General features: G+C 35.2%; 2 protein-coding genes across 4 annotated transcripts in view; one reads left to right on the forward strand and one right to left on the reverse strand.

Moving 5' to 3' along the window:
* Window positions 1–465: 465 nt before the first annotated feature.
* LOC149073986 (autophagy-related protein 16-like) lies at window positions 466–6,696 on the reverse strand. Its single transcript, XM_089246353.1, has one exon. The coding sequence runs from the start codon at window positions 6,459–6,461 to the stop codon at window positions 5,742–5,744; it is 720 nt and encodes a 239-aa protein (XP_089102479.1). The 5' UTR covers window positions 6,462–6,696; the 3' UTR covers window positions 466–5,741.
* Window positions 6,697–13,113: 6,417 nt separating this feature from the next.
* LOC149073987 (uncharacterized) overlaps window positions 13,114–13,811 on the forward strand; it is a 57,020-nt gene continuing 56,322 nt past the window's right edge. The window contains exon 1 of one of the 3 annotated variants that reach the window (XM_089246628.1): window positions 13,114–13,178. The gene's annotated coding sequence lies outside the window, so the exon portion shown is untranslated. Of the gene's footprint in view, window positions 13,587–13,811 lie in introns of all 3 variants that reach the window. The other 2 variants (XM_089246626.1, XM_089246627.1) reach the window with 2 other exon arrangements.

The raw sequence follows: 13,811 nt of genomic DNA on the forward strand, positions 1-13,811 counted from the left end.
AGTATAGATAGCTTCGCGACCTACCCCAACATATTTATTGTATTTCTTTTTAAACGTGTCAATTGTGTTAGAACTTACCACCCCCGGAGGTAAGCATTTATTAACAATCCTATTAGAGAAAAATTGCCTGTGACACACCACAACCTAGAATTGTCTCTCACCAATTGATACTGGTGTCTTTGTGTCAAAGCAGTTGATTGACAGCGTATTAAGAAATATAAAAGGGTTCTACTCTATACCCAAACCTGGAGGATAACCACATATAAATTTATGTATACTTTACCACAAACAAAAACTGCTTTCTATCCAACTTGTTATTTGGGTCAAGCAAATTTTTCTTTTTCCATACCTTGTTAAGCAATAACAGATATAACATGCAGGCCTTTCTAATATACTTTTATTTAAAAGAAGAATCACTGTCAAAAGACTTCGTTCTACAATATCCTGAAAACCAGAGTAAAATCATTATTTTACATGAAATAAAGAAACTTTATTCAAAACACCCAGATCATTTGATTTATTTCAGAATAACTATCAACCAGAAAGAATAAATAACCAAATAAAATAAAACTTTCACATGAGATATGATATAAGTGGCCTATTTTTTGTTTGTTACTGTGTTCAATTCTCAGTTTGAAAAATATTACAAATGAATAAATAAAAAATATACAAAACATTGAGTATTTATCATGCTTGAGTAAAAATTAAGCATACATATAGCCATACTACTTTGCAATTAAAATAAATTTTCGTACATTCAAACCCAAATTTAACAAGTTGAGTTGTATTAACAATCTTATTATTTAAATTAAGGAAATCATAGAATTGGGGTTGAGATCACCACAAATAGATACACACAGACAATAAAAAGTTCTTAAGTAAACGGAAAAAGGATTAAATCAATATTCATTATTTAATCCTTTCATCAGAACTTGGATTCTACTTTTTATGCAGGCTTATATAAGGATAAACATTCTATTGCTTTGTGACAGAACTGCTTAACTGAGATTTGATTGAGCACAATACTTTATAGAGGAACAATGACCTTTTGCCTGATATTAACAAAATAAAGAAATCATTCCTATATATAATTGGTTTCGGCACCCATAATATGTGGAAACGAGTTAGGTATACGTCTCTTTTCCTTGTTATTTGATGATATTGTTGGTTTCTCCCTTATTGTGCACAATAACCTAGTTTCAATTTTAATTTTTATGAACTGGAATTAAAATGTTGGAAATTAAAACTTATTGCAATCAATTGAAAAAAATGAACAAGCTCATTATTTCATTGTAAATTCCGTGAAACAGACCAATTATTAAATATCAGAGGTTTCATACAAACTATATTTTTTGTCAAAAGAAAATAATTCACAACAATCTTAATTTTCAGATAATTAGGAGTTTAGTTAGTTTCGAAATATGAGTCAATACTCAAAAATGACATTTATTGGTATCTTAAACACTATCTGGCTATCTATTATATATATTTGTTTATATTATTTCAGGACTTGTGACAAATCAAAAATCATGTAGGCACCAGCCATATCTCTAGCGGAGCAAAATTATTTTTTCATTAAAAAAAATTATTAAAAATAATGTTCTTTTTTTTACTTTTCCAGGACTTAGTTACCCCTTTCTGTGCTGTTAGAGTGACAAAATTTCTGAAAATTTTGTGTTGTCTTCATGCTCTAACTTCGTGATCACAAAGGAAATTTCAGGCACCATTACAAATTTTTCAGTTGTCATGGTGCCCGGGATTTGTCAAGCCCTGTATGCTATACAACCAACCTTGGATAAAACATCAATAGGCTCCGATCTTGGCTGATTTCTGAAAGTTGAAATGATATTCATGACAGGATTTGTTGCATAATTGCCACTCATTTTGTGCATTCATTGCACATAGGAACATTGGGAAAGTTCATAGAAAATGTGGATCTCTATTAATATATTTTTCTTGGTATCTCCTATCAAGCTACAAGTATTTTTCTAAGGACCTGGATCCTTCACTCTGATTAATAAAAGCATTCATAATAATTTTGAACTTTTATTTAAAGGGATTTCTGGAATCCATCTCAAGGAAACAGCGGGAGACAAAAACCTCTTACGTATAGGCATTTCTATTAGCAATTCAGATTTCCAAAGAAGCATGTTTTGCCTTCTCATACACAAGTGTGCAAGCTTTGTTCATTTCTGCATATGCAGTCTATTTCAAAAGTTTAATCACTAAGTAAATTGCAACAAACAGAAAACTAGATGACAGCAAAAAACTTAAGATTTATTTGCACACATACACACTCTAGGCTGCATATACATAGTAACAAATTTTGGAAATGTAAATAAATACATACAGGCCATTCCGAAGTATGAAAAACAAGTGTTTCAAAAGGCACAAACATCATTTATGGAAATTAATGATTGTGTGTGATTGGATGATCAAGATTACGTGTCAGATTCATGATATAAGATCAGAATCACTGATTTCATTACTAAATCCAAATGTCAAAGTCATCAAAGAACCAAGACAGAGGTTTGTAAATTGTGGTAGCTGAAAACGAAAGGCAAGGGTATTTAACAAAATTTTGAATACTTTACAATGGTCCAAATGAATTATTTACCCTGTGTTAGCCAATAATATAGATTCTGAGCCAAAATCATGATGCAGAAGGCCACGTACCGTGACTACAGTGAAGTAGATTGTAAGAATGGCATTTGGTCAGAAAATGTCTCTGCATCTGATAAAAAATGGCCTTGATCAAAAAATTGTGTCAACAATTTGTCCTCAAATCAACTGTCAACCAGGGGTGGCTTGTGCAAAGGGTGCAGTGCACCTGGGCGGTAGTGTAGACTTTGATTCGATTCCAAAGTTTTTAAAACGTTCGCACCTTAAAAATTCACATGACATAACGCTTTTGAGCCATGCCTTGACAACGGCAATGTTGAGAAAACTTGAGGGAATAGATAGGGTCTGGGACCATGATACCAGAAATAAGAATGTGATCTACCCAGGGCGGCTCTAGACAGATTTTATAAACGTGTGGCACTTATGTTTTGCTCATCCTGTTTATCCCCTCCCCGTGGGTCTCCATCCTTACTTAGGGCTCCTAGGCTGAAATATTTCATGGGGTCCTTCTACAGTTATTTTATAGTGTGGAAAAGAAAAATTATGAGAGAGAAAGGATAGTCTTCTGGGCTGAACATGACCCGTTGCAACCGCAATGGGTCGCATGGCCGAAGAGCATTCCCTGCATTCGATTACGAGAGGTCAGTGTACAGTTTGGTTCTCTCTCATCTTGTAATTTTTTCAAGAACGGTCAAATGAAGGCAAAGGAAAAATTTGGCTTTTCATGTGTCTGGTCCCTGGAGCACCACAAAAACCTTTCGAAATAAATTTCTTAATAAAAATGAACCTCATTATACATCATCTTTAAAGGACAAGTGTATATATATGTAAGTGATGATGGCTCACCAATAAGTGCTGCTTTGAGGATTAAGTTATCTGACATTATTAAGAACAATAAAATAATCTAGACCAAAAAAGCAGGAAAATCTTGCTTTAAAATTGGGACGTATGGACTAACATTTTACCACACTAAACAATGGTGTGAGATTTTCTTCTGAAAAAAATAATCAGGTTTATCTCAAGGACCCCCAGACTGCAGCCTTGTCATCCTCCCACTAGGGTAGCTTTTAGAGGCTTCGCATCCGGGCAGCACGTAAGCTCGAGCCGTCCCTATTGTCGACCACATACTTTTGCAGAAAATGATTTGCCCGCTCTGTCAAAAATCAACCTTAAAAAATGAAAGATTTAACTTGGCTCGTAAGTCCATTTGTTTATAAGGAACAAACAGTTACAAAAGTCTGGAATGGTTTATAGCGCATTTTACTTCAGAGGACAGATTTTTTTGTTTTTTCTAGAAGTCTGAAAATTCAGGAAACTCGAGCATAATCTGCTCTTATTAGGGGAAATAATTAGTGAGATAAATAGGTATTTCAACAAAAGATAGTGCCCGATATATCTTTTTACTTCTATAAAGTGGTGACTCATCTTGTTGAAGTGATCTGATGCTAAGTAGGCCTAAATATGTAAAATATTTTTGTGTGATCTAGGAACTTGGAAACTCGTTTTCTCGATTTACGCTTAAATTTTTGAAACATTTGTTTTTCATACTTTGGCACATTCTGTGTATATTTATCTACATTATTAAAATTTGATACTATGTATATGCAGCTTTGTGTGTATGTAAATAAATCTGAAGAGATTTTTTTACTGCATCATCTAGTTCTCGGTTTGTTTTATTTTTTTTACTGTGCCTAAATTTTTAGATGATATTGACTACTTTATTTTTGCATTTGATAATATATTTCATACCCAGATTTTAAAAACCTTAATTTTGATTATAACATATTTTCACTAATGCGGTTATAACTGAGATTGACTATATATGTTAGATTTACTTTCTGGGAATGAATGTGAGACGTATGAATGCATAGTAGCTCACATTAAATACATCAGAAGAATTCAAGATTAAAAATAACAGAAAATGACACGAACATTACACCTTTTAAATGAATATTTAAAAAATGGAAATGAATTAAATTTTTTTTTGTAACAAAGGTAGTATCAAGAGAGAAATTTTCTTTCAATCCTTTACTTATAGGTGTGTAAATATGGAGACTGAAAAACAAATGTGTTGATAAAAAAAAGATCAGAGTAGCATATCTTTCTCCTAGTACTTTTTTCAATAGTGGTGGTTTGAATCATCTTTTTTCTTGACATTGTTTGGTTTTGAAGTGACATAATTTTTTTCCATTTCAAGTGTTGCTAAAAAAATTCTAGGAATTGCTTTCCCAAATCTCAGGTTTTTAAATGCTAGGCTGATATTAGGTCAGAGTTAGGACTGTTGTTTACATATATGATATTAAGTAAATAAAATTATTTTATTTATCGCTAGATGTTATCATATTTAGTCTAAAATAGAGTCTTATATGACATCTTTTTTTGTCAACAAACCATCTATAGGTTTTTATCATAATCTTGTCAAAAAACCCTTTTCCCAAAAAATATCAGCAATAAAAAAAAAGACGACACCATAGCTGTTCCGAATGATCAATTAATAAATATATCTGGTAAATAAGCCACATCCAGAAAAATGACTGAAGAAAAAAAAGTTTTCATAGAAACATCAGTTTTTTTTACACACCGTAGCTTCATCTAAGCTGCATACAATTTTCATTCCAGAATTTAAAAACAATTATAACATTCAAATAAAATAGATTTTATACACTTAATTTACTTATTGAGTTATCTTAAATAATTTTACAATAATACTGATCAAACATTACTATGTAGTAAAATACAATTATTTTTCAACTGGAGCGCTCACATAGTAGAAGATTTCTTTTAAAATGTATGGAGGTGTCTGAAAGATGCAATGCAAGTGCTCCAGAGTTAAAGTAAAAAATAAAATGTTTATAAAAATTTGTTAAAATCACTCCAAGTCAGAAGGTTGGGAAAAATAAGTTATTGTATAAGCTGCAGCTTCATTAAGAGAAATCACAGTACATCAAGAAAACTCATTACAAATAAAAACAAATACTATGACTACCAGACTTGAAACAGTGCTGCATTTTCCAAGATAGGTTTCCATCAGAATTATAGCGTATTTGTACAATTCACACACTCATTGACAGATAACGAGAAAAACTTTTCTTCACCGGTGACATTAAATATTATGAAGGTTAACTTTTTAAAGATAGCTTATAAGTTATGCTTGAACATCCTGGATTAACACCAAATGGTTCTTGAATAGCATCTTCTAATTCTTTTTGCAAATTAGTCTCTTTTATCCGTTGGACAAGTTCTTTTTCTGCAAAAGTTTCCTCAGCTTCTTTTGCTTTATACACCAACCACCGGGATACCATTTCATTATGCTCTTTTTCAAGTTTTTCTTTAGTTTTTTCAAGGCTAGAATAAGTCAACAATAAAGCAGCATATTCATCTTGAACTAATTGTAAATTGTTTTCAGCTTCTAAAGCTTTATCTGCAAAATACTCTTTTCTTTCTTTCGAAGCAAGAAGTGCCACTCTTGTTTTATCCAGTTCTTCTGTCTTCACTTTTAAGTCCCGTTCTTTTTCATCAAGAGATCGCCTCAGTTCAATAATTTCTTCCGCGTGATCTCCTTTATTTTTATGAAGCTCTGCCAATTCAGTTTGTAGGTCATAAATCTTTTTTAGAAGACATTTATTCGTTTGAGTGATGTCTGGAGAATGTTCACAACTCAAGTTTTCAGCTTCTAACCTCGATTTTTGAGCTCGTAAACGATCGTTCTCCTTTTCCAAAAAATCGACATCCTCGTGCAACGAAACACAAAGTTTCACGACACCTTCAAAACGTCTTTCTATGTCATTTCTTTTTTTCAAATCAACGAAAACTTTCTCATTTGCTTTCTTGAAGGCCATAAGTCAATCATCGTTTCGAACATTTATTTCTTTATATTCCACTTCAAATTCATTAATCACACCACATTTGAACAATCTCTTAAAATTTCGAAAATTAATCAATTTCACCTCAAAGAGAACTGATCAAGAAAATCGAAAAATAGCTGCTCCTAGTCCGAACTTCTTGATCAAATTTTCTTGATCCGATTCCGATTGAATTATGCAGAAATTTGTTGATGTTTTCACTTTTCCCACACAGTTCGGTTCGATAAATGGGAACATGTTTAGACTGCACTAACCGTTTCTGTAGAACAATGAGACTTTTCGAATAGACGTCATAATCATCATCAGCATCACTCTGAGGGAGAAACACTAGGTGATTCCTATAGAGATCAATGTTAAAATTCCAGATTTTAGCGTAGAAATGCGGAAATTTAGTGGGATTTTCTGCCACATCAATAATTTTAAAAATTGAATTGAATTTTTGGTTTTCGAAATATTGATTTCGCTTAGAGATACGAAGCCCAGAAAATAAAATATAAAATAATGAGCCAGACCAGCACTTCCTAGAGATAGAAGGTCTCTGCACTGTTTGCCATGAACGTCATTCAGACTACCTAGCAAGTTTGCCACATCTTGAAATACAGCATCCTATTTCGTTTCATCTTATTTTGGCGTAGAATCTTCCTAATTGGCTCACAAATACCGCATAGCGATTGGATGTGGGGCATAGAAATAGCCAATTCTGAGCCAGATCATTTCTCTTCCTCGCAATGATGATACTGGCACGAGCAGGGAATTTTTATCCCTGAGTAATCTGAGGGAAAATGGACTACTTATTGACGTCACAAGCAAACTGCGGAGGCCTTCTATCTTACCAGACCCACTTTTGAGGTGAATATCCATGCAATAACATCGATTGGAAAATGGATCTCTCCACATCCTTCAGTCGGGAATCCAGTGGTATATATATGACATGATAAAATATTATATAATGGCCATAAAAAATATTTATGGTTGTCTTATTCTAAGTATGAATAGCTTCTTGATTTACCTCAACATGATTGCTTATTAAACATGTCAATTGTGTTATAATTTACTACCCCGGGGCTAAGCTATTCCATTTATTAACAACCCTATTAGAGAAAAACTCTCTGCCACACCCACAACCTAGAATTATCCCTTAACAATCGATACTGGTGTCCCCTTGTCAAAGCAGTCGATTGACGGCGCATTCATGGTCCATCCTATCCATCCCGTTGAAAATTTTGAGCATTTCGATCATATCTCCCCGACACCTGCGTTTATCCAATGTAAATGTATTCAAAAAATGAATTCTCTCTTCATAATTCAAGCCCCTTGTGCCAAGAAGCACACGCGTAGCTCTTCTCTGTATCCCTTCAACCAAGTCTATGTCCCTCTGTAGGTATGATGTCTAAAATACATGTTCGTGTCCTGGGCAGCATACACCAGTCCAGGACGAACCAAGTCTAAAAAAAGCGGAAGAGTGACTTTAGGAGAACGCGATGAGACCTTTATGAAAATGAAACCGAGCATTCTATTCGCTTTTTTTCACCACCGCTGAACAATAGTCAGAAAATCTAAGCTGCTCGTCAATGAGAATTTCGGGTTGCCGACCCTAGTTGCATCCGGGATGGTGACACCATTCAACTCGTAAGAGAAACGTGGGTTGTTCGAACCAAAATGAGCGATCATGCACTTGGTGCAAGAAATAATTTCAGAACTGGTGAAAGCCTCCAACAATTTATTGTGATTTCACGCGACATTATCTATCTTCTATAGGTGGTTTTGCATGCACTCACTGTAAATTATTGGTTCAGGGCCCCCATGAAACGCGGGGCGTGGTGCGACCGCACCTGTTACACCCCCCCCCAAGGGTAGTTCTGGTATGAGTAGGGTGACCATACGTCCCGTATTTCCCGGGACAGTCCCGGTATTTTCTGTATTTTTGGCCGTCCCGACTTTTTCGCAAAAGTGTCCCGGTTTTTCCCGTATTTTACACGACGCTTACTTGAATTTTTATTCTTTATTGAAGTCAAAGATTGAAATTATTTTTCAACTAATAAACTATATTATGATAATTACAACTATAAATGAGAATATTTATCTCCCACATTTGTCTTGGTGAACGTTTTTTTCGTGAAATTCATTTTTATCCACTGCAATTTGCAGTAACGTTTCATTTCCCGCCATTGTGATTTTACCGTAATTTTAACAATATTTGGCAACTTTGATCGGTTTTGGCGTCATTTTTGGCGATAATTGGCGATGTCCCGTATTTTCCAATATTTGCAATCTCAATGTCCCGTATTTCTCTCGAGGAAATATGGTCAGCCTAGGTATGAACCATTTTTTTCCAGCATGTCTCAGGTCTTCTTCGACTTATATCTCTTCGTTGAGACATGATATGGTTAGGAGTAGATATGGGCCGTATTTAATCGAAATTTGGGAAACAGTTTCAATGAATTGTTCTTTACTTATTGATTTCGTCTAATACAACAATATATTTTGGTGTCCTTGAGTCTTAACTCAGCCCTTATCTCATCAAGCGTTCTTCGTAAAGAAATAGTTCCAATTTTAAAAATGCTCAAAATACGTATATTGAAAAAATCACCCTGTGTGTGTGTGTGTGTGTGCGTACCAATTTTCAGAGTGAAATCAAGAACCACTACTGTAAAGGGATTACCGTTATACCGGGAGGCAGTTTCATAAGGCAGACTACGAGCATTTCCAAAGAAGATTTGAAAAAAATTTTGCGGAAGAGAAACTCATCGTAGTACCGAGTATCGTTGAAGTGAGGTTTCACAAAAAATATTGTTGGTATGAAACAGTATCCCTGGGAATGAGAGACAGACATTACAAAGGTAATGATACAATATATACGGGGTGATTATAAAATAACTATCCCGACATATGGGCCCCTAACTATCATACCATTCACAGAAACTGAATGAAATTTTGGCATAAGGTATTTTGAGGTATGCGCTCAAGAATGATATGGAAAACAACAGTGTCACTCTAACAGTTACGGTTACAGTGAGAAAATTTCGAAAATATCAAATGGCAACACCAAGTTTTTTGTATTGGAATGTGATCTCCATTGTGAAAAACCCTAAATAGCGCTCGAACGGCAACTGTAGCAGGAAAATCACCGGCGGTAGATAGGCTAAAAGTGAGGACAACAATAAGGACAGAGAAGCAGCATAAAATAAAGCATTTTATTGTGTTTCACAAATTTTCCACATGACCTTGTGGAGGACTAATCAGGCTGGGATCTCAGCCGAAGTAACGGTGTGACGAATGAAACGAACATTAATGCTCTGGTGCACGGCAAAGTCCTTTTTAATTTTTCCTTGCCTAGCTCCGGGGATTTTCGTGCTACAGGTGCCATTCCAACGCTATTTAGTGTTTTTCAGTATGGAGATCGCATTCCAATACAAAAAACTTGGTGTTGCCATTTGATATTTTCGAAATTTTCTCACTGTAACCGTAACTGTTAGAGTGACACTGTTGTTTTCCATATCATTCTTGAGCGCATACCTCAAAATACCTTATGCCAAAATTTCATTCAGTTTCTGTGAATGGTATGATAGTTAGGGGCCCATATGTCGGGACAGTTTTTTTATAATCACCCTGTATATAGAAAGTGGTTTAGATAAAAGTCAACTCAGATGAGGTATAAAATCTGCTCCCCTTCAATGACGATATGCAATTTCTTTGAGATAAAATTTATAATTATTTCTCTTTTCTGCTATGCGCGAGAACTTCCCATAATAGCCAATTACCAATAATAAACACTGATGGCGAATATGTACAGGCTACTTCAGTGGTTCTCAACCGGTGCTCCACAGAGCCCTTGGGGATCCTTGTGCATTCACAAGGGGCTCCGCGGCCACTCGAGGAAAACAAAAAAAAAACCAGTAAAATTAAAAAAAAATATTATAAATATTTTTGAATAGTAAAAACTAAATCAATAACTTTGATGAATAATTAAAAAATTATCCTAAGGGGCCCCCGCCATAGAATTTTTTACTATAAAGGGCCCCGCCAGTCAAAAATGTTGAGAATCGCTGCTCTAGGCCAGTCTTCTAACAACCTTTTTATCCCATTAGCCTTCGAATACGGTGGTGACCATATTGTGAAAAAAAACCTACAGTTTAGAAATTGCTTGTAAACCCATGTTCCCACATATTCAATATATTTTAGGCTTCCCGGTGATCCCCCCTTTCCGAATTTTCTCTGTTCAATGACAAGCAGTTTTGAGATGAGTTAGAAAAGGCGATCATATTTTTATTTGCCTTTGCTTAAGATATGCGCGTTTTCATAACCATATGATGTAGCCCAGCGGTTCTCAACCTTTTTTGACTAACGGAGCCCTTTCTGGTCTATAATTTCTATGGCGGAGCCCCGTATACGCCTATTTTTTATTTATTCATCAAAGTTACTGATTTATTTGTGTTATTTAAAATACTTATAACTATTTTTTTTCAAAGTTACTGTTGCTGTTCAAAGTTACAACCGCTGATCTAGACAAAATTAATCCTTTCGCTCGCAAGTGATTGGCAAGAAGTTCGGATGATCTCCATTTAACGAATCAGCGATAAATATGGTAACTTTTTCCTAACCAAACCACACTTTAGAAAAAGGAAAAGAATGAAAGGGGAAAAAGTAGAAAAGAAAAGAAAAAAAACAAATGAAAAAGTAAAAAACAGTATAATAGATAAGTTGATAAGAGTAGTGCTAAGTATATTTCTCTTTCCCCCTCACCCTAATTGCTTATATGTACGTATACAGTAGAAAGATACATGATATATTTGGGAAAAAATCACTATCAGTTTATAGAAAAAACAAAGAGGAAAAAATTATAGTGTTACAACAAGACTTCGCCATAATGGGGGGGGGGGGTTGGGAAGAAAACAGAGAGAACTTGTTTGAATTTATTCCACTGGCATTTGGACGCAATATTACGTCCTTAATCGTAAAGTGGTTAAAATTATGAAAGGGCAGGTTCGTTGTCATTAAAATCTTAGTGACAAAGCCCTCAAAATATCTGCCATCCAAATTCATGGTTCTGTAAGACACTTGCTGTCAAGTTTTGTCAATAAGAACTATGCAATGTAAGGTATTAAAATATTGTTTTCAGAATTCTTGAGTGCTAGTTAATTCTATACCCAAAATTATTGCAAAACATCTTTGAAAAAAATTCTTTGGTGTGTAGAGCTTCTTAAAGTTTAAAATGACCCGTTGATTCATGGGATGGAGAACAGGAGTCATATTTGGGGGTGAGAGCTTTTAACTCTGGTGAAATTTAGTCATTCAACCAACTCCCTGTCAAATAAAAAAAACGAAATGCGGTCACAGACATCTAAAATATGCTTTTCCGGGAATTAGTCCATTTTGAATGTTTGTAAGGCTTCCTTTCGCCAATTTGTGGGATTGTAAACCAAGAGAGAGAGAGAGACACCAACTCACACACACACTAGTGCGAAAATCAAATCATTTTGTACTGTTCGTAAACTGAATTGTTCGCAAACTGGAGGGTTGACTGCATCAACGTTTTGGATGAAAATAACAAATTCAAGAAAACTAGAAAACTGGAAAAACCGGGACATTTTTTGTCGGGACAGGGCTAAAATTCGCTGTGGTGGTCTAGTGGTCAATGAACCACTCGCATCGCGAGGATCCGGGTTCAAACAACACCACCTATAGAACAAGGCCTCCGCACGAAGCTTGTGACGTCAATGAAGAAGGTCATTTCTCTTATTGCCATTGGATATACTGCGAAAAAAGGTAAAGATATCGCATGCGTCGACCTGCTATATCCAATGGCAATAGGAGAAATGGCCTTCTTCAGTGACGTCACGAGCCTCGTGAGGAAGCCTTGTTCTATAGGTGATGTTGGTTCAAACCCCACAGGTGGCAGTGTGGTGTTTAAATCAACATAATATTTAATTTCTGGAAGCAATGGTGAATAAACAGCCGTCAACAAATAAACGAAATTTAAAATGTTATAACAAAATACAGATCAAAACACGTCACGGAGACGTAACTTTCGAGTATATAGAGCTAAATGTGGACGTGATTGCTATGGGTTATTCATAATGGCAACCGATACATTATTTTTTTATTTATTAGTTTTAAATTCAATCTGCTGGTTTTAAACAGTGTCTGTGGTGGCCGAGTGGTCATAATGACGGACTCGCATAGCGAGAACCCAGGTTCGAACCCCACAGTGGTGGTCGGCTGAAGTTGATTTTCTGTGGTTCCGAACTTCGAGGTGCGAATGCAAGCCGATCTCCTCGTTAAAAATTCTCACCACCGAAACCAACAGGCCTGCAATCATTACACTTCACTCATAGTTCGAAAAATTGATGGCAGCACGAATAGCATTGCACAGGTCTTCTTCGACGTAGGCTAAAATCTCTTCATTGAGACAAAGCGATGAGTCATGATCTGCTTAGGAGGAGGACAACCAAAAAAAGAAGAAAAAACCAGGACTGTCCCAAAATACAGGACGTATGGTCAGTGCACATAAGTAACATTTGATTTCCACACTTTTTTATAATTACTAGGAATTTTTTTAATTAATATAACTAAATACGCGATCATAATTTAACTCATTTGAATTAAATAAAATTATTTTTTTAATTCAGTCCTCAGCCACGTATGTGCAGTGGAGCCGTGGATGAAAATAAATGTACGTTTTGATGATAAATGGTGAGTGGTAGTACACACAAACACGCGAAATTTCAGGATATTACTTACTTCGCATTTAATTTCTTAAATAAAAATGAGATCTTTAATTTATAATTGAAGGAACTGCAATACCGGTTTATTTTTCCATTGCGTGAGTACAATATAACCCCGCGTATTTTTATTTATCGGTAAATCGAAATAAATATGACCTAGAGGCAGGGTTGCTGTATTGTATTCAATTTTATTGTTGCAGATGTGTGTATATGTTACTGCCAAAGCCCGAAGTGCGGCCAGTGCGTGAAGTGGCCAAAAGTTTTGATCTTTGATCAAAACTTTTGATCAAAGTCTGATTTGCAGAAATGATTCGGGTTTTGGTCGGTCAATTCGCGAAATGGCTGAAGATCCCTAGTCAATGTTCGATGTGCTTAGGTAAGACTGTCCAGTAGGTCCCAAATCTATTTTTTTTTCATAGCCAAAGTGTGGTACATGGCTATATATATAGTAGCTAGATTAGCTTAGCTCCATGTGACCCAGAGAAAAAAAAGGAGAAAAGAGAAAACTATTCATATAATAATGTAGACAGTTTTTTTTGTCAAATTTGGAAAAAAAAGTTATTATCGCATCGTCTCAAATGGGTTCCCATAGCTAACGTGG

This window comes from Pholcus phalangioides, unplaced genomic scaffold (assembly GCF_987345545.1).
Source record: "Pholcus phalangioides strain wild (caught in Gottingen) unplaced genomic scaffold, Ppha-v1.0 ptg000017l_1, whole genome shotgun sequence".
Lineage (NCBI taxonomy): Eukaryota > Metazoa > Arthropoda > Arachnida > Araneae > Pholcidae > Pholcus > Pholcus phalangioides.

Excerpts from the sequence above, each read along its gene's own strand:
- LOC149073986 (XM_089246353.1), bottom strand. The coding sequence starts at position 6,461 with ATGGCCTTCAAGAAAGCAAATGAGAAAGTTTTCGTTGATTTGAAAAAA.